Here is a 25,309-nt window from a genome sequence, read left to right as displayed (position 1 = left end):
ATTGGTTGTCACCTGTCACCACTGAGCCTGCTGCAAATGCCCCCAACCTCTCAAAAGCATTTTGTCTACAGAAGAAAAGAACTCAGTCCTTGTCACCCACCGAGCGCACTGCAGTTAGGGACCAAATACCCCTTCCTCCGTGATGCACTGAACAAGGGAAGGGGATGATTAGACTCAGCTGCTGGTGCCACCTGCTGGGTTTAAAATATTAGGAAAGTGAGGGGTGAAGGGACCGCAGGAGATTTAGTCCAACCCCTGCTCACGGGAGGACCATCCCCAACTACATCATCCCAGCCAAGGCTTTGCCTAGCCGGGTCTCCAAAACCTCCGAGGATGGAGATGCCACCACCTCTCTGGGTAGCCTGTTCCAGCACTTCACCTCCCTCCTAGGGAGAAAGTTTGTTTTAATATCCAACCTAAGCATCCCCTGCTGCAACTTGAGACCAAATGCCAAAAGCCCTGGCGTAGCCGCTGGACATAGGTGTGCGTCTGATCACCCTGAGGCACAGTCCTTGCAGTACAGCATTGAAAGCAGGCATGGGACTATGAAGGTATCTGGAAGTGGGGGCCCTGAGCTCCGGTGGGTCAGTCTGCTGATGCAAAGAAGCTATTCCCACCGAACCTACCACCTGCATCCTGGCTCAGGTGGTGCCAAGGCAACAGGTGCAGGTTACTGTACATGAGCAGGGCGTGCTCAGATGTGTTTGCAAAGCTTAGCAGCAGCTAAAGAGCAGAGAGGAGTGGGTTGCTGGTAATTGTACATGTGCTGTGTGGGAGCACTGGCAGCACGGTGTATTTTAGAGCTGGCTGAAGCCTGGAGCTTGGGCTCTTGGGGCACAATAAAGAAACATCACCCCTTATTATCTACCAGCAGTTGGCACCCAGGGGTGCAGCTCTCGGAGCAAACAGCTCCAAGCACTGACCCTGTCCTTCGTGAAATGCATCTGTCTCTGATTTCCTTGCTGCATCCTGCGGCCAAAAGAGCTTGGCTGTGCTTGCCGTTCATGCGTGTTGGATCAGAATATTTCGGCTGACCTATGACCCAGGCTCATAGACTTCTGACTGGGGATTTGGGCCCTGTGAGCCTTTGCATGGGGGTCTGCTTGGAAATAGGGGCCTTGGTAACTTCACAATAGGGCTGCACATTCATACAGACGTGGGGGGCGTATACTTCTGTGGCACCCAATTGCTTCCTTTACAAAGAGCAGTCCCATCTTCTCCCCTCACCTCCCCACCTGGCCCAGTATCCAGCAACTAGAAAAGCAGCATTCTGACTGCGTGCATCTACACATTCATTAATGCACCATAATTACTCCGCATTAAGTTTAATACTTGTATAACCCAGTACTAAATCAACGCCCGGTAACTGGCACTACTGTGCAGCAGCACCAGTGCATGGGTTTTAGTGATTAGAGCCTAATACTATTGCGCACTAGTGTATTAGTACGGTTTCTCCCTTGCACACTAATGCACAGTAGAATTAGGCTATTCTGCAGTCAGTGTCTCAGGTAAATGCACCCACTCAGACTCAAACAAGCCAAGCCAGCTCTGCCATGTCTAGCCCCTGACCAGCTTTCTGGGCTAGGCAGACCTCACGCTCCACCTCCTGGGGAGATGGAAAGCAATATTTTTTGCAGCCTCCCTTTCCCTTTCTTAATCTGATTCCTAAGTAATTAAGCATCACTTTTGAGTGAATCAGGCTCCAAGAGCTCTTGTGAGGACAGCTTTATGTTGCAGCCTGTCTCCGGCATGTGCGTCTCTCCCCAGCAGGCAAGGCTGCTTTGCTGGCCGCAGGAAGCCAGCTGAGACCTCTTTCCACCTCTGCCTTTGCAAAGCGGTCTGTGCTATGCTAGGGGCAAGATGCTAGCTGATGACTCATGCATATTCATCTCTAATCATTATTATTTCCATCCCGGCTCCTGGTTTTTGATTCTCCGGCAGCTGGGGCTGACACAACCAGAAGCGGGGGCAGCCTGACCTTGGGAGGTTCAGTGAAAATGCTCAGCGCTGGGATACCAGAGGGACAGCAAGCACTGCAGACACGTCCCTTATGTCATGTAGCTCCGTGCTTTCCACTTTGCATCGTGTGCTCACCTGCTGCAGGCATTTTGGCTCACCTGCCGCATCCTCAGAGGATGGCAGGTGCTTTCCCAGCTGCTGTGAACCCCAGAGACATGTTCAAAATGTCTGAGGAACGACTCTGATCCGCTCCCTTCCTGGGCTCGCTCTCTCAGAGCTGTCACTCGAGTCCAACACGGCAAACCTTTCCCTTCCCCTCGATCCTCTGAACCCCCATCGCCCTGGTCTTGCACTTCCAGACGGGGTGATTTCAGGTCTCCCATCAGATTCGGTAAAGAGCCTGCCTAAATCCCATGTCATTTAGTAGGAGGTGGATGCCTCTGAACCCCCCACCAGAGCCATTTCTTCTCAAAGCACTATAACCGGTAGAAAACCTGGCTGACTTTAGTGCAGCGTTGGAGAGGGAGTGACTGCCAACCGGATTATAAACCCCCAGCAGAATAAGTGTCGTGGAGGATGCAACGTGAAAGGCTGAGCGACGGTCCCAACAAGCATCCCATTGCTTTGGTGAGAGCGCGAGCTGACATCTACACCCTGATGGATGCCCGAATGCTCCACACCCCACCCCAGCAAAACAGGCGCCTCCGAGGTGGGCGGGTGCCGATACCGCTAAGAAGAGCCGGTGGCAATCCTCTTTCTATTGCACAGGGCTCCCTGGTGATAAGGCTGGAAGGCACCTCAAGAGATCATCTAGTACAATCAGGGATCAAAGATTGACCTTGCTGGGATTAGACCATGCTCAAATCAACCGAGCTAAATAGTCCTTTAAATGAAAAGCCCAGGGGTGCTGGAGGATGACTACATTAAAGACTGTGGCTGCGCTGGTGAAACAGCACTGGGGGCTTTGCAAGTGTCCAAACCAGAAATGAGAGTATTACGGGCTCAGTGCTGAATATATCCATCTGCTTCTGATACCTGCGGCTCCGGGAGGTTACAACGGTAACAAGCCAAACAGAAATAACCATTGCCAACGAGCCCAGGAGCTCTGATAGGATTTGAGCTGGGAGAAAATTATTGCATTGTTTTTTAATTTTGAGGAACATTTTTAAAACTTTTTGTGAACCTTTTCTTTTTCCCCCTCTATTCAAAATCTTTCTTTTCTCCTCCCCAAAATTAGGATGACAAATCTTGGGGTTTAAAATTTTTTTTTTTCCCACTAAATTGCTTCCCTACTTTCCAATGGGCTTTGGATATTGTTCATTGCTGTTATTTCTGAAGCCTCTCTGGACCTGATCTCAAACCAGCCCCTACCACGTCAGTGGAAAGTGTCTGACGGATGCCCCTGGGTTTTGCTGTATCAGTACACGAAGTCTTTCCCTGCTTCTCGCTTCAGCAATGACCGTGGAGGTCCACAACATCTCTTACACGAGCGCGACTGCCTCTCGGTCCACAAACAACCCCTGCCCAGAGAGCTATTCCCACGTCATGGAACAGCATCTTTGCAGGCGACTTGCGCCAGAACTTGCACCACGAGGAGCAGGTCCCCCATGCCCTGAGCTCCCTCGTCCTCCACAGACTCGACCCCTCCGCCGTCTACATCCTGTGCATCATGTGTAAAAAAAGTGTTTCCCTCCAGCAACCATTGCACGCCCGTCTGCACCCTCGACCGGCAGCCTCTGGCCTTCGGGGGCTCTGGGCATGAAGCCGACCCCTCGCTGCGGGCAGGGAGCAGCCTCTTGCTGCTGCGCTTTATGGCCGTCTCGGTGTACGGCTGCCTGCAGTGCTGGTCCCCGAGGTGCCGCAAGCCTTCGCGGCCATCCTGTGCCAACCCGGAGGGGGACCGGGCGAGCTGGCGGATGGGACTGTGACGTTCCTCATCTCCCCCCGCTAACACGGAAGTGACCCACTTTGGTTTCTCCTTGCATGGCCGGGGCTGAATCTTTCTGGGATAGAAAATGGTAGTTGTGGAGGGCAGTGATATCACGTAGCTGTTATACTTATTTATTGAAAGGGGAAAATCCAACTCCCATACCACCTTCCTCTGTGCTGTCCAGGCTCTGGGGATGTAATTTAGACCCTCCGTCTTTCAGGTCACTAAACCACTACCCCAGCATCTTTCGCGGGAGGTGAGCTTTCTTTTTAGCCCTACTGCCACCGCCGTCCGAGCTCTCCCAGCCCCTGCACCTTTCGAGGGGGCTTGTTCAGGCGCTTGGTCCCAGGGCGGTGGGCTTGCTTGCACCCTGCCAGTCGTGCACAGAGGAGGGGAAAGTGGAGATGCAACGACTCCCATGCTACTTCTCCTTTGCATGGCTTTTCTGCCTCAGCAAAACCAGCGCCGTCTCCTATGTTTGTTTCCGCCACTCACTTTATGAACTGTGCCCGCTATTTCCCTCCCGGTGAACAATCTCCATGTCCCCATTGCTCTGTGCCTAATAAAGTCCTTCCCTCGACTTTTGATGGCTGATGCAGTCCCTTACTGACCTTTGATCCGTAGAGGTAATAGGGCTGGACGTTGGCTGGCTTGTCCCGCTGCGGCTCCTGGGTGAAGGGGATCGCCGTCCGTACAAACCTGCAGGGTGGGATAAAACAGTGCTAGTAAACTGCATTTTGGTTGTACGACATGCACACCTCGGGGGGCTCTTTCCAGGGCAAGTGCAGCAAAAATGGGTGTTAATCCATCCGAGAGATGCAATGCTGCAGAGCATGGCATGAAAACACTCCTGCCATGGGGCATGCAGGAGCCAAAGTGCAACGGGTACCTCCGAGTGAAGCCTGGTTTAGGGTCAGGGCTTCCAGGGGCGTCCTCGGAGGTTATGTCCTCTTACCTGTTGGTGGACCCGTTGTAGCAGTAGTTGGGCAGGAAGTCAAAGTTCAGCTCCCAGAAGACGTGCAGGGTGATGCGTCCGTACGGCGCGGAGACATTGTGATTGGCCTCCCGGAACATGGCGTCGAAGCTGTCCAAAGTCATGTGTTTGCACAGCAGCCGGTGGGTCAGGCGATTGATCTCCAAAAGCCACTCCAGTTCCTGCCCCGGGCGAAGCAGCAAGGGCAGAAGACTGTGAATGCGCGATCGGGATGGACGCAGAAAAGTCTCATTCGATCAGCAAGGGAGGGATTGCATTTTACACACACACACACACACACACACACACGCAGGCAGTCTTCCCAGTATGACACGCGCAAAAGGCATCCATTTAACTCAAAGGCCAAGATCACTTGCACTTTCACTCGAGGGGGCCCCGCGGGTGGCGAAACTAATTTGTCCCCCACCAAGCCCGTTCCAGCTCTCACATCAGGATCCTTGCAAGGTGGAAACTTTCATTTTACACTGCTTGACTCTGATGTCCCTGTGTGCGTGGCTTCGAGCCCGATACACAAAGCCGCTGCACTCAGCATCTCAGAAGGGATAAAACTCAGGACTTTCTTCTCCCAGGTCACAAGACTGTACTGTTCGAGCTCCACAACAAGCCCTGCTAACAGCCACACCGCAGTTTATATATATATTCGCCGGCTAATGGATAATGCAGCCACAAATGTGTGAATGGGCCAGACTGTAGGGCTCCCATTACTGCACAAATACCTACAATTACTACAGATACTACAGTAGGGCAGGTACTACAGTAGAGGAGACACAGAGGACAGGACAGCACTGTTGTGTGATTGCCATGCCACAGAGGACAGCAGTGAGGCTATATACGCTGCCAGGGGGTTACAACCCCTGCTCTTACGGCCCTCCCATGCACCCAGGGCCTTACCACGATGGACGTCAGGTCCTCACTCTCAAAGCGGCTGATAGCCTGGTCTAACGACTTGTACATGGCAGCTGAGATGCGCTGGGTAATAAGCCTGTTCAGGTCGATTGACCTGCCTAGCAGCTGTGGAAAACAGGAGAAGATACTTTAGATGATGGAAACCAGGGGAAGATACATCCAGAGGGTGGGAAAAGGCTTCCAAAATGAACCCAGCCTCGAGCCCCAGACTGAGCATGGAGAAGGTTGGGATCTGGATGCAGACTCCACTGTTTGGGCTACCTCTGTGTAAAAGGAGTTTGTGAATCTGGACTGCAAATACCCTTCCCTTAGCCACCAAATGCACCATGGCAGTATGAGGATTAACCCTTTAGATTCAGATGCCTGTTGACTTCTTCCTGGCAAGAAGCCTATTGCTATCCATCTTGATGGTACCCAGCAATATAATGGGAGCTAAGGGCTGACACATTCAGCTGAGCACAGGGCCTGGTTCAATCCCACTAGAGACCTAGGGACCGTTGCAAACGTCTGGGCTGGCAGTGTGCATCGTACCTGGACGTGTCTCTGTTTGAGCAACGTCTCGTAGCGGTTGGATGGCGGGTAAGGAATAATCACGCCGTAATTCTTACACTCTGCCCGGAAGCGCTTATCCAATAAGACACTGGAAAGGGAAAATATCGTCAACACATTTGTCTGACGAGCTCTTTTTCTCCCCTCTCAATCCTTTTGAGTGTTGTAATCCATCCTGAATCCTGCCTCCTTTCATCCTTGAACCCTGAGGATGCTCCCCAGCCCCGATGCACCTTGCATTCGTACCCGAACATATCAAGCATGAAGCTGAAGGATTAATAATGGGTGATAATGGGATTCTCTTACCTGCCGGCCATGGCTTTGTAATAGGCAAAGATCTGATCCGCCAGCTTGTACACAAACTGGTCGAAACACAAGTTCACCTGAGGAAGGGAGAAGTACATATCTCATACAGTGGCATAAATAGCATCTAATCAGAGTCTAACACGGGCTTATGTCTGTTCAGCACAGGGCTATTAGCACCAAAGCATGACGACCTGCATTTCACATCACTTGGAAACTGGCCTGCCCTGCTCACGGCATAAAGAAATGGGACAACTGAGCCTTCGTCACTCTCTCTTATTATCCTATTACTTATTATTGAACAGCCAAGCTTTCCATCTCCAGTTGACTTTAGTTCTCACAATACCCTTTGCTTCCTCTTTGTCCATGGACATCTCAACCCTCTTGAGACTCTTCTCCACCATCTCAATAGTCTGCTTTCTTTAGGTCCACAAAGATGGACCTGACTGCAGAATCAGGCCCGTAGGAAATAGGTAAATCCAGCCACCCAGAACTCACTTCCGCTTCGATCTCATCGTACAGGAACTGCTTCTTGAACTTGGTCAAGGCGTAATAGGCGCTGTCGTTGTACAGGTCTAAGGGGTAGAGGACGTACCTGGGGAGGAGAACAAATCGCTGCTTAGTGTGATGGTCATCTTGGCAGGAAAAGCAGAGGTGATGCAACCACACACACTGCCCCAACCCCAAAAGGACTGCTGGAGACCCCTCCTGCCAGATCCTCTCTCTCTATCCCCTATGGATATTCCCTCTCACGCTGGAAATAGCTAAAGAAGAGCTGGCCTTGTGCTTTTTAAGGATTTCCCCACATAAGGCGATTTCCCGGCTGTGCTTTAAAAACATCTTTGTGCATTTCTAGCTGGACAAAGGTACCTCGGCATGCCTCGACCTCTGCCTCAGCAAGGCACAGAGGGTTGGCAGGGACCTCAGGAGGTCACATCTAGTCCAAGCCCCTGCTCCAAGCAGGACCAGCCCCAACTACATCATCCCAGCCAGGGTCTTTTCTACCTGGGGCTTAAAAACCTCCAAGGATGGAGACGCCACCACCTCTCTGGGTAACCTGTCCCAGTGCTTCACCACCCTCCTGGTGAGAAAATTCATCCCAATAGCCAACCTCAACTTGCCTTGCTGCAACTTGAGCCCCTTGCTCCTGGTCTTTTCATAAGGAAACATTCACTTTATAACAAATGGTGACAACTCTCATGGCCTGGGAGTCTCAATCATGGACCCCACTGTGCTAGGCACTGTACAAAAGGACCGGTCACCCATTTATTGCTATGGTGACACACTACGGGATCACGTAGCTGCATCTAAATGCTAACCCTTATTGGGCTGCAGAAAGCTAGCGAACGGAGACACATCCAAGATGCTTACTCCATCATGGAGGGTTCTTTGGTTTCCAGGATGTGGTCCGTGAGTATCCACGGCATGGACATCTCGATGGGAAACTGGATGCGGCGGCCCATGGTCAGCTCCAGGAAGAACTCGCGGAACCAGAGCTGGGACAGGTCGCAGCACTGCTGCAGGGCTTCTGGAAACACACGGGACATCCCGCCCCACCGCAGCGGGAGGACGGGGAGGTTAACGAGGAAGGAAAGCCCCAGGGAATCCGACAGCAAGGGGTGGGAGGCCTGATTCAAGTAGGGTTTAGGCCGTTCTCTGCCAATACTGTTTTTAAACTACACCAAATGCTTGTGGTATCTCATCCCCTCAGTGGCAAAGAACATGAAGGATTATGACTCCTGCTTAACAACTGGGACATCTGGTTAGGGAACTTGACCAAGGCCATCTAGAGAACCCGTGGCAGAGATGAGATGAGACCCCCCCCCCCCTCCCCCCGCGCCATTTCATAAGAACCAGGTTCAGGGCCTTAACTAGACCCCCCACCACCCGCCCCTGTCCATACCCATTGCTGGATAAATCATCCTTAATCAAGAGGCTACTGGGGTATGGAAACACAGCCCAAGAGGGCAGGATTCACCCCTCCCCGGTTGTGGCCTTACCGCTGATGTTAAGCAGGTGTGTGAAGAAGAAGGAGTGCTTGTGAAACTCCTCGATGGCCAGCACGATGGGCCCATCCAGGCTGCTCCTCAGCGTCTTCTTTGAGCCGCTTTTGTCCGCGATCAGTGACTCCAGCATGGTCCGGACCATGTACAGCTTAAATAAAAAAGTAGTCATCACAAAGTGATGATAGGGCTCTTTGGGCCACACAGCGCCTAGCAATAGTCTGTGGGCTGACTTCACGCTCAGTGGCCGTGTCTACACAAGATGCTATACTGCGCAATAGACTAATCTACTGCACAGTAAAGTGTCACCATCTACACGTGCAGGTGCTTACTGCACAGTAAATTAGTCTACTGCACAGTAAACTTGCTACTTGCACATGCAGGTAGTAAATTTACTGCACAGTAAAGCCAAATAGCATTATTTGCACGTGTAGATGTGCCCAGTCTGAAGCCATTAGGTCCCTAAGAAGGCAGCCTAAGCCCTGCAAAGCAAACCATGCACAAGGGCAACAACAGAGGTTTTTAGGATCAAAGATGGACTGAAAAAGAGAACATTGGGTTTGAGCTGCTTCACCCACAGAATGGGACAGCTCGGACCTACCTGTGTGCTCGACGGCCCTACCGCTCGCCGCGGGACCTTAATATCAAATCCGCCCTTGGGGTCCTTCTCGCCTCTCAGGCAGGGGTCGTTCGGGGGTTCGCGGCCTCCCTCCCAGTCGCAAATTGTCTTCCGAATGGCTTGAAGGACGCTGGGAGGGGGACAGCAAAATGCTCAAGTCAGACTTTCACTGCAGGGGAAAGTACCCAAAGCCACGGACGTGGCGGGATCATAGGAACGCAGGGCTGGAAGGCACCTCACCAGGCCGTCTAGTTCAGCCCCTGCTCAAGGCAGGATCATCCCTACGTCATCCAGCCAAGGGTTTGTCCAACCTCCTAGATGGCATAGATTTCATAGGCATGAGGGCTGGAAGGGGCCTCGCGAGATCATCAGGTCCAGCCCCCTGCCCAAAGGGCAGGAAAGTCAGCTGGGGTCAGATGACCCCAGCAAGGTGAGCATCCAAACGTCCTCTTGGACATTTCCAGGGATGGAGACTCAGCTCCTCCAGGAAGCCTGCTCCAATGCTGGACCACCCCCAGAGTCAAAAAGTTTCTTCTCACCTAAATTTCCCCTGCTGCATTTGGAGGCCATTGCTTTTAGTCCTATCCCCAACGGGCATGGAGAAAAGCCCATCTCCATCCTCTTTGCTATCACCCTTCAAGTATTTGAAGACTGTTATCAAATCCTCCCTGCCCCCAGTCTTTTCTTCTCCAGACTAAATAACCCTAGTTCTTCCAGCCTTTATCATCTGTAAGGGATGGAAAAAACCTTCGGCACAGACAGACAGGCATGAGCTGCTCATACAAGGTAGCTTTGGGAGGACTGGGATGGACTGGACATGTTGACTATGTCTCAGGGGCATTGGCAACCAGTTTGCACCAATTGTTTCTGAATGCATTGCTGATGGGCGCTAGCCTGACGTGGGAGATGGTATACAGCTGGTTAGAGAGGTTGCCACCCAGGGCTATTCTGGATCTCTGCATTTAAGATACAGTCAGAGACCGACATCCCGACCTGATCAGGACGTTCTTCTTCTTCCTGACGGCCTGCCGGAGCGGCTCGCGCAGCGTCACCTGGGCGAAGTCCTGCAGCGCGGCGTAGATGGTGTTTCGGATGGCCTGGTTAAAGACGCTCTCCATCCGGCCCATCAGCACTTGCAGGCCTTTGATCATGGCAATGACCTGAGAAAAAGCAGACAACTAGTTCCCCCCTTGCCTGAACAGAGTAGCAGTATTAGCCCCCGCTTGGGTGAAACCTCCAGTCCCTGGATGGAGATTCCCAAGGTCCGCGAGCGTCCAGCTCCCACGGAAAGCAATTATACCTTCTAAAAAGTAGCTCTCCAGGACTTGCAAGGGGTCACCCAGCAGGGCTTGGGGCATGGGAGGGATCTGGACCCTGATACACCAGCCGCTGCCTTAGCTAAGAGATCATCCTTTCCTTTAAAGGCATTGGAGGCAGTGTTTGCACCTACCTCCACAAAGGCAAACTTCTCCTCGCTGGTGTAGTTGTAGCGGGTGGCTCTCTCATACTCCTCTGCGGTGCCCGGGCAATCCTTGTTACAGAACTTATCCGTGGGATGAACGAGCTTCCAGGAATACTGGGAGAAGAGAGCAAGGGCAGAGCACCGGGGTGACTCACAAGGACCAGAGCTGTGTGGATGGAAGAGGGCCAGAGACACGTTCCCGCACCCCCACCACGGCTCTCTGGCAGCCCAGCACCGAATCAGCTACTTCCAGACGCTAGCCCCCCTCCATGCCCCGATATCCTTACTGGAGGGTTGCAAGTGGGGCCATTCATTTACTTTCCCTCTCTAACATGCGTTTGACCTCCACGATTTATTCCTAAAGTTCTCCATGCAGCAACACCATCCATGGACCATGATGCATGCTAAATTATGAACATTTCATCGCATCATTAATTATATCTCTTATTTTTGTAACTTTATTAATGAATCTGAGTTATAAAATCATGGAGCCAACATTCAAAAACATCACCTTCCTCTTCTTCTGAGATGGGCAGACAAGGTTCCTTGGGTGAATTTGATATCTTTTATTAGACCATCTGAGATGGTGCACTTGCCCTCATGTCAGTAAAAAATGGCACATTTCACTACATTCTGGAGTACATTTTCTCCTTTTCTTTTTTTTTTGGTGTGTGTGGCCTTTCTCTGGTTGAACACGGCCTTAAATATTTCAAGCCCTCTTGGGGAGAACCGAGTGAGGATGCTGTGCTGGGAGATGCGGCACTCACCACCTCCATGACGTGGGCGCTCCACTTGGAGAGCAGCTGCAGCCCTCGCAAGGCCAGGTCAAAGAGTTCCCTGTATTCCTCATCTGATTTCTGGCTGTCCAGGCCTGAGCCAGTGACCACCTGGAGCAAAACACACAAGGGCACCGTGAGACGCAGAAAACCGCCCAGCCAGAAATGCCCTCCGTGGAGCGGGAGAGCTCGTGGCTCTTGATTTGCCACCAAAATGCAGCTCAGACGATTGCACAGTCAGAGCTAGAAACACGATGGGCAATATGTTCCCTGATAGGAACTGCCAGATATTTGTGCAGATGGAGCTGGATATAGCCCTTTTCAAGCACCGGGCCTTGCCTCAACTTATTCCCTGCAACTGGAGAAAATAGACAACCCCTCTTTTATCATCCCTGCTCCCTCAAAAGGTTTGGTGAGACACTTCCGAGACTCTCCAGGTCTTTGGGACGCCCCTTTTTTATTCACTGAGCACTTTTGCAGTTATTTAAATATACAGAAAAGGCACAGGCACCCTGGAAAGCAGGGCTTCAGTCATAAATGCCAGCAACCAAGCACAGCAACAATTACCAGATGCCAAGAAGAAGGGGCCTCCAATCAGCCAATAAATCAAAACCACAATAAAGCTCTATTATTTCCCCCTCATTGCCTCCTTCCCGCACCCTGAGAGGGGTTTTGTTTTGGTGTGAATGACAGCCTCCCTCTACACCTCTGCTGACATCCATGGGCCACGATGCGTGCTAAATTATGAACGTTTCATCACATCATTAATCATATCTCTTATTTTTGTAACTTTATTGATGAATCTGAGTTATAAAATAATAGAGCCAACATTCAAAAACACAACCGATCCCCCAACAGATACCCACCAGCCACTAAGCGCTATGAGACCCCAAATAGGGACCACAGAAGTCTTGTGCTCCTTTCCCCTTCCGGCCCGGTCCCCGGCAGGACCCCGACACCTCCGTCAGTGTAAGTGTCTGCATTTCCTCATCTCTCCAACAATTCATCCCCCTGGACCCCTGCACCTGACCAATCCTCCGCTCATCTCTACCCCAGACCTCAAGCTCAAGACCTTGCACTTCAATAATCAAAAACGTTTCTCACATTTCTGCTTTAGAGGCAAGACAAGAGTCTTTTGCAGCAAATACCAGAAATCTCCATCATTTAATGGCTCTGCAGCAGAGACTGCCAGCTCTCACCGTGCGCCCAGGCCATCCAGGTGAGATGGTTACAGCCCAGGGGGAGGGTGATGTGACTCGTGGAGCAACGTTCCCCGCTATGTCCCTCTCCCCGCAGGCACCGCATGCCACCCCGCTCCCCGGCCTCTTCCCTGGCTGGCGTGCAGGCCCCGAGTGCCCTCCGAGGAGGCGCCCGGCGGTGCTTACCTCGCTGTTGCTGTAGCGAGCGAGCTCCGAGATGAAGCGGATGTGGTCGTCGCGGATCTGGACCATTTGCTCACAGATGTTGTACTGGGGACTGATGCTGCTCTGGGTACAGGTCCACCTGGGCAGGAAAGCAGCCTCTTGAGAGGACAGGCAGCGGGCAGAACATGGCTGTCCGGCTCTGCCCCTTAAAGCATGTCCTCTTCGGGACGTGCCTTCTCAGCAGGCATCCACCCTGCCCCTCGTCCCAGCCCGAGACACCGCACGACCCGTGTGCATGTGCATGCACGGGCATACGGCCTTTCTCCATCCGGAGGATGGCTTGCACCGTGCCAGGCATGGTTTTCCTCTACCCCTGCCATCAGTGGAGCTCTTTTTCAATTCAGCCTCTCACAAAATGCATGCTGTACTTACCTACTGGCCAGGCAGACGGTCGTGGACAGGCAACCATTATCTAAGCTGCCATGCAGCTGTACAGCTAGTCCTCAATGTGTGAATGAGGCATCGCCTCTTCCTTTCCTTCCCAGACTAAGCCCAGCCAGCCTCAAAGGGAGTGACTAGCTAGAAAAGATGCCTCCCTCCCTTTCCTCTTTTGGATCTGGACTATATCTCCACCTCAACAAACACACCTGCATTGGAAGAAAAGGCAGGGAATGATTTACGGGGCTGGACTTGTTCGCTTTGAGCCCTCTGCTCCCACTGGCTGCATCAGGGACTTTGCAGGGAGGGACGCACTAGCCCCTTTCTATTGCCACAATAATAAGTGCAAGGTGGTATAATAAATGCAAAGGAGACCACGTCATGAGTGAGTGGCCAGGAATTAAATGGAGACCATGTCACAAATGAACCCCCTTCTCCTGGCCACGATTGTCTGGGGACTTGACCTCGGAGCTGTGCCACAACTATTTTGTGCAGGCATTTCAGCCGAAGGAAATCTCGTGTATTATGTGCCATGATGACTGCTTCGAGCCTTCAGGTGCCCTTCCTCTGACGGGCAGCGGTAAGGTCCGTCGTGCTCCCTCTGCCTCGCGCTTTCCCCAGCAGAGGAGGCACCTGAGTCAGCTGCTTATTCGGGCAAGCACCGTGATGCTGCTCATGGAGACATTTGCAGCCGCTGCAGACCTGTTACGTACTCGGCCACGTCATTCCTCGTCACACCTCGTCTCCCACGATCCCACCATCCGACTCTTACCCGTCTCAGTGTCCTGCGCTTCCCCCAAGAGACTTGGGCAGGCTAGCAAGGATGCCCAGTGCGGTGCCAGCCCAGCCTGCCACATATAATCGAGTCCATATGGGAGAAATAAAATGCCATGCAAGGAAGACAACAATTAATTGCATCTTGGAAGGAGGGAAGGGAGAGGAAGGGGAAGAAGGGGAAAAGGGCTGAAAGCAGGAGCCTCAATACAGGGAATATATAAAATTGCCCCTGAAACAGTTGAAAGGCCAAAGTCCCAAAGCCCCTTGGCCGGAGAACGACTGAGGAAAGAAACCGGTTAGTAAAGCAAGGCCGGGAGAGAGATTCGGTGCACTGCAGTTGGGGTGACAGGCACATTAGAAATGATGGAGAAACAGAGAAGTCACCAGCCAGCTAGTCTTGAAGAGGACAAAGTGAGCAGAGCTGTTAGAAAATGTTCGTGGGAATATTTTAGTATGGAAAACAGTGGTTTGACCAAAAAAAAATAAAATAAAAAAATTATATGTGGGCAGACCTTCCCCAGTTTTTATGTGCAATTTTTTATTAAAAATTTGATTTTGGAAGTCTTAAGATTTTCATCGAACAACACATTTTTGTTGTTTTACCCCAAACGGTTTTCAAAACCTGCCGTGATAGTTTGTCCAAAAAACTGGAAAAAAATAGAAGGATTTTTTTTTTTTTAAGAAAAAAATGTTTCAAAATGTTTCCCCAGGAAAAATAATCCTGATGTTTCAACCAGTCTGAAGAATGAGGATGTGCAAAGTGCATTTGAGGCTGGAAAGCGAGGGACCATCCTTTCTTCCCAGCGGAGAGGGGGCTCAGACCTCCGCTTTGTCTGCAGAAAACCAAATACGAAGCAAGCTGATGAAGCACTAAATGCCAGTTCCTAGCCCGAGGCTATTTGTATGGAAGAGAGCAAGCTGAGTTTGCAGCATTTAGCTCATTTTGCAAGGGCTCGTGCCCACACGGCAAGAACCGCCAGCAGCAGCCTCAGCTTCGAGAAGAGACAGAAATAAAGATGCTCCAAAGAACAGCGGAGGCACAAAGGGAGCGCACTTCTGTACGCTGCTTGTCTGCTTTTGGTCCCGGGGATGAATCTTTGTGCACGAAAGCCCGAGTGATATCAGAGCATCGTAGTCAAGCAGGGCTGAACTAGACCGCGTGAGCTCACCCAGCCCAGCCCCCCGAGCGCGGCGGGATTATCCCGTTCAGCCAGGCACAGCTCAGGTCGGCACGGCAGGCAAGTCACCAATGCACTCGTGTCTGAACCTATCTTGGAGATACACATTCATCTCTCCAGGCCTTTCCCCAGTAATCAACAGTTGTGCAGAACTGCGAAGACAACTGTGACTTTTTCACGTGGGTTGGATGCAACATCTACTGACGCTTTCCATCTCATGGCACAGGATTGCTACCTTGGATTTGGGTCCAGATTCTAGATTAGCGCCTTTCAACCCCCTTGCACTTTTGAACCACTTGGCATGGAAAACCCTGGGGCAAAACAGAATCATCTGTACCACAAAATTCATATCTAAAGCACTTGAGCAAGTCCAGGGTGAACCCTCCGGCCGGGCAGGATGCTCACTAACCCCATGGAGAGGTGCCCCGGGTTCACAGATAGAAGTTGGTGCTGCGGTCATGCTCTGGGGGATTTTCCACCCTGGGTCAAACTTGCGGATGAAAATCTGCCCAGAGCAGGTGCGCGTCACTTGTATTTGCACACTTACACACGCTTGTCCATGTGGGCACGCACACACCTCGTGAGCACCTGTACTGATGCTCACCCAAAGCACAGACATCGCACCACGTAACACTCATGGGTGCGTATCTGAGCATCCCAGCCATGTGTCTGGGCTCACAGCCCGCCACGCAGTCACAACCACAGATCTGCTTGGGACTGTGCGCACACTCATGCTTTCATACCCACGGGCAATTATGTCCACACCATGACTTGCTCACATTCACACGTGCAACTGGCTGTATATGCACACGCAATCTTGCAAGGACACGCTCACACATGCACACACACCTTGCACAGGGTGATAGCTAGGCACACACCCTCACTCCCTACCCACTCAGGACACACAAAAGCCAAGAGACATTACGGCAGGCACTCACTTGGATTTGTTCTCCTCATAGTGAGCACTGGTCTTAATGTATCTGGCCAGTTCTATCTGCATATCGCCGAATAAAGGGACCACCTGCAGCTGCTGGAAAAGAAAACAGAAGATAGTTGAAATACAGCAGAGACCACCTGCGGCTGGAGAGCAACACACACGGACGCAAGGGAGGAACGGATAGTCTTGGTCTCGGGGACAGTCACAACTTTGACGGCCACGGCTGCAAGTGGTTGAAGGCTAACGCAAGGTGTTTAACACTGAAGAACCAACCCTCAAAGACCTCCATTCCCCTGATGCCACCGATACCTTACTGTCAAACGAGGGGCCGTGCCAGGATGTGATGGTGGGCACTTGTGCAGCCCTGACGGCTGCTGGAGAAGGGAGAGCGCATGTGTAGCAAAGATGCATAAGACACCAAAACAACACCTCTGGCACCCCCGAAGAAACCCAGACACACGGGATGAAGAGCAGCAGAGCAGCCAGGGCTAATTCTACTTCCAAAATGAGCAGGGCTGCAGCACCCTCGGGGGATTTCCTAGAGCGAATGGAAACGGATGATTCCCTGGTGTGTCCCGTCTGGGGCACTGCTTTCCCGAGACGCTGGCAGCAGGACTGACAGTTCACAGGTCCAAGTTTTCCAGGAGGACCTCCCTCCTGCAATAAAGGCAGCTGTCTCCTGAAAGACCAGCTCTCTTTGGACTCTGTCTGCTCCACGCGTTTGTGCTTTGCAAGCATAGATGACTTAGATGTCCTGAGGATGGGGAATGACAGCTTGCCACTGTGACTATGGGAGGTTTATTGGCCCGTAAGTTGGTGTGGTGCCCACATTGCTAATATTGGTATTGCTCTCATTAGCTATGACTTGAGAAGGGCCCTAGAGTTGCCATGAAAAGGCCTAAACCAGCCCAATGCATCTTTGAAACATGGGCAACAACTGGTTGCTCAAAGATCATTTCCCTTTGCATTTAATAAGGTTCTGGAGAAGGAGACACAGCCTCCCTGGCTGTTGACATGTCTCGAGGGGAAGAAGTGTGTGTGTGGTGGGAGGGGGTCTCTGACTTGGCTATATTTTAATCTTAGCTGAAAAAGTAACCCCAAAGCAAGCGACCAGCAAACATCCAGTGACAAAACAACCGCCGCTCATGGGGCCGTGGTAGCAGTTCTCCCATCCTCAAGGGAGGGCTGCTATTACCACCTCCGTCTACCTCCTCGGATGGGCCTGAGCACAGGGTTTGCCAGGCTGTCTTCAGGTGACCTTTTACAGGGGTTTTACATACAAAATCAGCTCAAGATCCTGGAGATTTGGTTGGAAAAAGAAGCTGGGAGTGGTGGTGGAGCTGGATGCTTCTCCATTGGGATGTGGCGATGCAGACAGGTGCGTTTGGATGAGACAGCACCAGATACCACACGCGGCATGAGCGGAGAGAAAGTTGGAATAAGCACAGCAAGAGATACTTATATCCTTGTGTTGTCCTCTGATGCTCAAAGAGCTTCACAGCCATCAACGCAGCAGTCCAAACACGCTGAAAAGGCCAAGCTCTGTCGATGATGCTTGATTTGAACCGAGCTAAAAGCTCAATGCAGCAAACAGGAGCAAGGGCAGCATCCAGAACACTTCGGGCAGTTTTAATAATTTTCCTAGGGTTGGGGAGCTGTGGGCTCAGACTCCTGGAGGTCTAAGAGAAGCTTGTCAGCTCATCACACCATCTCATTACAAGCGAGAGCCAAATAAGCAGAGTCTCTCATGCACAGACGTCACCACGGGCTCAGTCCTTTGGTGTTGCAACACAGGCTGTGGGTGAAAAGGCAGCCCTGGTCCAAGTGCCTCGAGGCAAGGGCAGAGGCTGCTGTCATTGCAAGGGTGACGCTGATGCAAAGCAGAAGCGGTTACCAGAACTGGGAGCTTTCTCCCACTTTAGGAGACGAATTCATCCAATAGGACTCAATAAAAACAAAAAGTTATTGGCAAAAGGACTCTGAGTAAGGAGAGCTAATGGTCAACAGGACTTCATGGGAAGTTCCCTGGGTACAATCAACTCCACAAGGAAAATATCCTACCATGCGCTGTCCACTGCCAGACCTGTTTGCGGGGTCTGATATGACCCACACGTGCACTAAATATGTAATGTGTGCTCAGCCCTGTGGATGACAGCAATGGGAAGGAGAAGGTTTCTGCATGGGGAACTGCTGCATCTCAGGCCAGGGGCTACCAGCCCTGGAGTGCAATCAGACAACCTACAGAGAGTAGGAAGTGACAGAAGAAGGGAAGTGTATTAGCTCTTTGCACCTTCCCACAGCAGCTGGTGGAAGTGGGCCAGCTTGGACAGGAGATGCACCCACCCCCAGAAGGATATCTGGCAGAGGGAGACACTTCCAAGGGCTCTGATGGCAGCACACGCTCCCTCCAAGCACGGCATGGCTTCCTCCACCCGGCAGAAAGGAAATGAGATTGCTTCACCGAGCCTCTGTGCTAACACTTTATGGAGCTTTCCAGGGTGTGCCGTCAAGCTAGCGGGAGGCTCCAACACTTATTTGTTCCTTCCAGGGCCACGGTTTATGTCATGAACCAGCAGGAACCAAGGCAAGAGGCTGTTAGGGTCACTGTACCCCACGGTCATTTCACGGCATCATGGCAGTGCAAAGGCAGCCTTCAAAGAAACATTCCTGCTAACTTTTTTGGTTTGCAATAATCCCAAGCCCACCCCATGCGGGTCACTAACCTTGAAGAACTTGTCGATCTTGCTGAGGTTGATTCTCTTCTTGGCATCCAGTTTGTAAATATTACTGACGTTGCCATCCATCAGATACAGACCAAACCCCATCACCTGGGAGGACCAGATCACAGAAGAGAAAAGAGTTATCGTCCAGAAATGGCACAAAGAGGTTGCCCTTGCATTTGGCATGAGAAGATGCCACTTTTGGCTCCACTATCACAGCTCCCGCCAAGCCGAAAGGTCAATGGGGCAATTGCATTTTTTGTCAAGACAAGGTTCTTTGGGTGAATCTGATATCTTTTGTCAATACACAGATTTCTTGTCCATACAAATATTTGTGTGTGTGTGTGTATGTGTGTATACACACACATACATACACACACACACACACATATATACACATATGTGTGTGTATGTGTATCTATATACATATATACACACACACATATGTACACATATATATACATATATGTATATATGTGTGTGTATACACACCACACACACATATATACATATATGTATATATACACACATATATGTACACACATATATACACATATATACATACATGCATATATGTGTGTGTATGTATATACACACACACACATATACACACACATACACACATATTTGTATTGACAAAATGCAAACACACACATTTATATGTATATATTGATAAATATATATATATATATATATATAAATATTAAAAATATTTATATATTTTTGACAAATATTTTGTCAATACAGATACTGACATATCTTTTGTCAATACACATATTGTTTGTCAATACACAGTACATTTGCCTTGGTAATTTGCATCTCCCCACCTCCCAAAATGCCCCTGAAAAGGCAGTTTCTACAGCCAAAAATGCCATCAAAAACAGTAAACATTTCCTCCTGGGGTAAATTGGGGAACATCTGTCAGAGATGTATTTGGCAGCCGTGTTGGTCTGAGACAAAAAGAAATGCAAAACACTGGAGGTCTTGGTTCAGAGATGATATGTTTATGAGACCAGCTGAGAAATCACACCAAAAAGAAAATCTTTTTCTGCAGATTTTCTTCTAATAAAAGGTATCATCTCTGAACCAAGACTTCTAGCCTGCTGCATTTCTTTTAGGGCACATCTGTAATTTTGCCCCAGGGATTTCTCTCCACCTGCTACCAGGGACACCCCAGTTCCTCAGTGCTTGCATACGGAAACAGGAGCATCCCTGACTGCAGTGCCATCCGTCTGTGCGCACCACCACCTGCTGTCCAAATAGTACAGCACATCCCTGGATCTTTTCTCTGATGCCTGAAGCAGGGTGTTTGTGCCGGAAAGCTTGCAATTAAAGAATTTTTTTTTTTTTGCAAAAATCTAGTTGGTCCAATAAAAGATATCACCTCTACCACGAGTTCTGGTTCCTGACACATCCCTGGAGCATTGCACGGGCCAGCTGCTAGCCAGGGGGAGAGCCAAGAAGGGGAGAGGTGATGGTAGGGAATCAGAGAGGGAAGAGAAGGAGGGATGGGATGCAGAAAGAACAGGGAGAAATGACAGGGAAAAGAATGAGCTTTGCTCGGGTCAGGCTGGGAACATGGTACCACTTCAGAAAGCTTGTGCGGGACCTCTGTGGGGCCCAGAGCTGTGTCCAGCCGGCCCAGGTGGGCAGGAGGTCGTGGGAACAGACAAGAGACAGCACCCCGGGAGCCGGGACGCGGGGTACCTTCAGGAGCATGTGCTTCTCGCTGGGGGTCAGGTACATCTTGTTCTCGTAGTAATCCACGCAGATGTTGACAATATCCGCCAGCAGCTCCTCGTAGCCCGGGATCACTTCCAGCTGCTGATGCAAGCACTGAAACGCCGAGACGCCCCGTGTGAATCCCAGGGAGGAAGGGCGAGGGGTCGGGAACATCTGAGGGGACCTTGGGAGCGTCTGCCGAGACTTAACTTGCTGTGTTCGGCTAAATGGCTCGTGGCTCTCCCCCCTTCTGAGTCAGGGGGCTTGGGACAGCTTCACGATCAGGGACTAGGCTCTCTCCACCGGTAGCCCCAGCGATGGGCTGGCAGCTCGGCGCTCCTCTGGGCATATCTCATGCTCCCTTCAGGGTCCACGTGCCACCCCATAAGGCGGAGACCCCCATCTGCCCCATCCCTGGGAGGTAACGGCATAACCATCCCAGCCCTGTGGCCACCTCCGCCGCCACCCCTGCGGGGCTCTGAGCTCCGGCTGTGAAATCACAGCTCCTTGGTCCTACAGGCGAAGGTGACCCCGCGTGTGCCCTAGCCTGTAACTTTGCTGGGAGAAAGACGCGTGCGAGGGGGAATGGACTTGCCTGCGTGATGCGGTTGTGGTTCGCCAGGAACATGGAGAGGTTTTGGGACTCCTGGATGGACTGGGGATCGGCCATCTTCCGCAGAAACTGGGCCGCCCTGCAAGGGAGAGCTCCTGCGTTACTGGGGACTCCTTGCGTCATTCCCGCTCCTCCGCTTGAAGTCAGGGCTTAGTTCAGAGGCCCAAAATGGATGTGACGTTAAAACTAACCCAGCCACAGGCTGACTCTTTGCATTTCCATTCACTTTAGCAGCCCTCTGGTCCTCGCAAACTCTGAATGAAAAGATCCAGCTCGCCTGCCAGCAGTCCTAGGAGCTCGGCTGCTTTAGGTACTCACATGCCCTGTGCTGTCTGAGCCCGTGAGACATGGCAGGGCTATTATCCTTTCACTGATGGGGAACCATAAGCCCACAGAGGCTGAGTGACCTGCCCAAGGTCACGCAGAGAATCAGTGGCAGAGCAGACTTGAACTCAAGTCCTTCAAATCCTTGCTTCATACCTTCCTCCTCCTGCCCTAGGAAACAGCTGCGGCATGTCCTCGTCCACCCCCCAGCACACTACCAGAGCCCACCGCCCCTGTCCCCCCCACCGCCCCGCACCTTTTGTAGGCAGAGTGGTCATTCTTGACGCTGCACTTCATGTTCTTCAGCTCGTCCAGCACGGCGAACATGTTGATGAACTTCCCCAGCGTGAGCAGATAGGCCTCGGACACAAAGTCCTTCCTCCTCTCTGCGTGGCACAGGCGCTTCACCTCGCTGCAGAACCGCTCGATGGCTTTGCGCTGAAAGGCAACGGGGCGAGGCTGCGCTCAGCAAGCACCCGCTTCACCGGGGTGGCACTATGTGACCCGCAGGTGCAGCGTGCCTGGGTGTAATATCTGTCCCCACTGCCCAGGGCTCTTTGTGCACGTCAAGTGAGCCGCTGCTTTTGCTCCAGGGCCTCTGCCCACCCAGCACCCAGCATGCTGTTACGTGAGTGCTTTGGGACACCAAAAGTCTGACCACTGCTTACACCCCAGGGAATTATGCACAGAAAAATTAAAAATTATGCACAGAAAAATTAAAAACTATGCGCTGAGTCCTGGGTGCTGCACATGATGCACACCTTCAACCCTGCTGGCAGCGGCAGGGGCTGTGCACCATGCAGGGTGGCCCACACCCACCCACAAACCTGACACCCACCCACACACACCCCCATGCCCACCCACAAACCCCATGCCCACCCACCCCCCTGCAAAAAGGAGCTTCCCCCTACACACCAGCTGTGCGGTCACGTGCCACTGCACTTGGTGCCTCCACGTGGGCTCCCAGCCCTGTGGAGGTGGAGGCACAGAGCCCACCCGGGTTAAATTATGCAAAATTATGCAATTATGCACAGTCATATGCTTTATGTGCAAAATTGCACAGGTGCATAATTGCATAATTCCCTGGGGTGCACCTGCTAAACTGAAGCCTTAGTGTCCTTTCTTATCCTGGACCGTGCCAATGAGAGGCTGTTTGCCTCCAAACACTTCCCTTATCAGCTTCCTCTGGAGGACTCTTGCAGGGTGATCTAGACTAGACCTAGCTTTGCCCCTGGACAGATGAGGAAACTTCTTGAAAAATACCCTGACACCAAACAACTCTTATTTGGGGAGTGAGAGGAAGGGGCATGGTCAGCCATGTCTGTCAAAAAATGTTCAGTTGATCACATCTGAGAAGGGTGGGTGGCATCGGCCATCAGACACTTCCTACCTTCATCAAAGAGCACCGGCCTTAATCATCCCCCTCTGCTGCAGAAATGCCAGCACAAATATCCCTGATGAATTCCTAATGAGGAATGTCTTGCATTTGAAGGCTTGTCTATCTCACTATGCAGTTGGTCTAATTAAAGATACCACTCTACAAAATCCTTGCCTCTAACACAAACCTTGGCTCCTCTGTATTTCATCCAGCACCTGACTTTCAGCTTCTGGATAATGGTCGTTTCATCCTCCACACAGAGCACTAACCAGCCACCGAAGGTTATGGCTCTCCAAGCCAGTACAGTGGCTGCCTTCAGACACATATACTGCACTGTAAATATATTGTGCTGTATGCACGTTGCATTGCAGGGCAGATGTACTGCATGGCGTATAAACTATATATAGTGCATTCTGTGTATTTTGCAAGGGCTGAAGTCTGCTAGACTTGAGGAACTTAAAAGCTCTCCTGTCCCGGGTCTGGCTTTTGAGTATACAGCAAAATCTGAAGCCAGGCAAGTCATGTGTCTTTGCTGTGAACGTATCCCATTGCCAGCTGCAGAACTAAAGGGGTTTGCCCTCAGGGGACCCAGAGAGGCTTTGCCTTGGCTGTCTGGGAAGGAAACCAGATCAAACAGACCACGCGACACTCATGAGACGGGTTCCTACCTCCCTGCTCCACCAGTTACCTGGAAATACATGAACTTCATCAGTTTGGTGACCTCTGGCTCCAGCACTTCCACCGTCTTCTCATAGATCTCCACCCGGTTGGGCTGCTCGTTGCATTTCACCTGGCACGCAACAAGGAATCGGTGTCACCCCAGCTGGCATTTCCCTTTGATGGGCACTGGCCACCACCCTCTGCCAAGGCCAGGGTCCAAGTGCCAAGGTGGCCGCTAGCCTGAGGCTGAGGACAGCGGATGCATCTACACAAGATGCTTCCTATGCGGTAGCCTAATAACACTGAGCAGTAGCGTGGCGGTCAAAAACCATGCTAATCAGCTACTGCGCAGCGTTATCAGGCTACGGTGCAGTAACCATCACAAAAAAACCACGCACTGGTGCTACTGCACAGTAAATGAAGTTACTGTGCATTCAGTTATGACTTCATTAAACTAAATGTGCAGTGACTATGGTGCATTAATGAATGCATAGATGTGCCCAGTGTTGATATAACCCCAAGCTTGCTGCCCAGACTGAGAGTGAAGGGACATGGCTAGCTCTCAGATATGCAATACTCTCAGTTATTACAGACATAGGGGGTGGCCTCCGGTACTGTGCTGAGAAACAAAGTCCCCCCACATTTGCCCTGAACCCTGTACATGATGTCAGTCCTGACTCGCTGTCACAACATCAAAATTCGTGATGCCGTCGAGCTGCTCAAAAATTCACCACCATGATGCTATGTAGCTGCCAGTGCCCAATTTCTTTCAGGTGTGAAGAGCCCTCTGCAAGCCCGTGCTGGGATTACTTAGACTGAGGGTGGGAAGGGACCTCAGGGCACATCTAGTGCAACCCCCTGCTCCAGCTACATCATCCCATCCCAACCCATAATTGGGGGGTGTCCTGCCTTCTCAGTTGGATTTTGCTTTCTCTTTTAAATATATCAACTTAATCACTCCCTTGCTCCTGGAAAGCCGGACAAGGGGAGAGGCGAACACTGTTTTCTCTGCCTCGCTGTAGCCCTTTTGCAGACACGCTGGGAAGTGTGAGACATGTTTATTCCAATCCGACGCGGCCCAATTTCATCCTGTTCTGAATTCATCTCATGCTGGGCTCATCGGCCTCTCACTTCACCCTAAGACAGTTGAAAGCAAGGCCCTCCAGCCCCTCTGCACCACCGGCAGCCCGACTTCAAAGCTCCTTTTTGGAGGACTCCCTCTAAGTTACGGACACTCCCAGCCTCCCTAATAGAGGGACAGATTGCATGGCCCTGCTACCACGTGGCACAATTTAAAGCAGCTCCGTAGCTTCTGTGTCATGTGCCTGGGACAGTCCCTAACCCCCAGCTGGCTCCTCTGCGTGGGAGGATGCGAAAGCAGCTCTAAAGCTGTCTGTGCCCCTGCTGCACATCCCCTGAGGATCTGGACCTGAGTATTTGAATGATATGGTCACATTATTATTTTTCATCACTTGGGCTCCCTCCCCTCTGCTGCAGCTGGGGCGCTGGGTTTGCTCCATCACGTGCTGTGCCTCCTACAGATGCCTGTAAGGGAAGTGCGTGTTTGGCACGGCAGCGTGCAAGTCTGTCCGAGTAGCTGCCGCAGGGAGGGGAGACGTCAAAGCACATGAAACCTCTTCCTGCATGCTCTTCGCATGCTCCCTCGTGCCGTTGATCTCCCTCGCGCCGTCCACCCC

At 51.5% G+C, this 25,309-nt stretch overlaps 2 protein-coding genes across 6 annotated transcripts in view; one reads left to right on the top strand and one right to left on the bottom strand.

Moving 5' to 3' along the window:
- CYFIP2 (cytoplasmic FMR1 interacting protein 2) overlaps positions 1-25,309 on the bottom strand; it is a 60,707-nt gene that overhangs the window by 20,565 nt on the left and 14,833 nt on the right. For 3 of the 5 annotated variants that reach the window (XR_009454835.1, XM_059712940.1, XM_014609975.3), the window contains exons 5-23: positions 23,641-23,742; positions 21,831-22,012; positions 21,233-21,329; positions 20,623-20,751; positions 18,919-19,023; positions 16,197-16,288; positions 12,887-13,004; positions 11,493-11,612; positions 10,714-10,839; positions 10,257-10,423; positions 9,246-9,393; positions 8,642-8,795; positions 8,013-8,169; positions 7,140-7,236; positions 6,645-6,721; positions 6,321-6,429; positions 5,775-5,894; positions 4,845-5,044; positions 4,501-4,588 (exon numbers count right to left, since the gene is read on the bottom strand). Coding sequence is in view for 4 of the 5 variants with exons in the window: in XM_059712940.1 (XP_059568923.1) it covers positions 4,501-4,588; positions 4,845-5,044; positions 5,775-5,894; positions 6,321-6,429; positions 6,645-6,721; positions 7,140-7,236; positions 8,013-8,169; positions 8,642-8,795; positions 9,246-9,393; positions 10,257-10,423; positions 10,714-10,839; positions 11,493-11,612; positions 12,887-13,004; positions 16,197-16,288; positions 18,919-19,023; positions 20,623-20,751; positions 21,233-21,329; positions 21,831-22,012; positions 23,641-23,742 (2,388 nt within the window). In the remaining variant the exon portion in view is untranslated. The remainder of the gene's footprint in view (positions 1-4,500; positions 4,589-4,844; positions 5,045-5,774; positions 5,895-6,320; positions 6,430-6,644; positions 6,722-7,139; positions 7,237-8,012; positions 8,170-8,641; positions 8,796-9,245; positions 9,394-10,256; positions 10,424-10,713; positions 10,840-11,492; positions 11,613-12,886; positions 13,005-16,196; positions 16,289-18,918; positions 19,024-20,622; positions 20,752-21,232; positions 21,330-21,830; positions 22,013-23,640; positions 23,743-25,309) is intronic. The other 2 variants (XM_059712942.1, XM_019475992.2) reach the window with 1 other exon arrangement.
- FNDC9 (fibronectin type III domain containing 9) lies at positions 3,179-3,887 on the top strand. Its single transcript, XM_059713051.1, is given in 3 exon segments — positions 3,179-3,503; positions 3,505-3,643; positions 3,645-3,887. Coding segments are annotated over 3 exon segments (471 nt in total). The 5' UTR covers positions 3,179-3,414.

This window comes from Alligator mississippiensis, chromosome 9, assembly GCF_030867095.1.
Source record: "Alligator mississippiensis isolate rAllMis1 chromosome 9, rAllMis1, whole genome shotgun sequence".
NCBI classification, from domain to species: domain Eukaryota; kingdom Metazoa; phylum Chordata; order Crocodylia; family Alligatoridae; genus Alligator; species Alligator mississippiensis.
The sequence above is the reverse complement of the archived record's forward strand: the minus strand, read 5'-3'. Positions and strand labels throughout refer to the sequence as shown.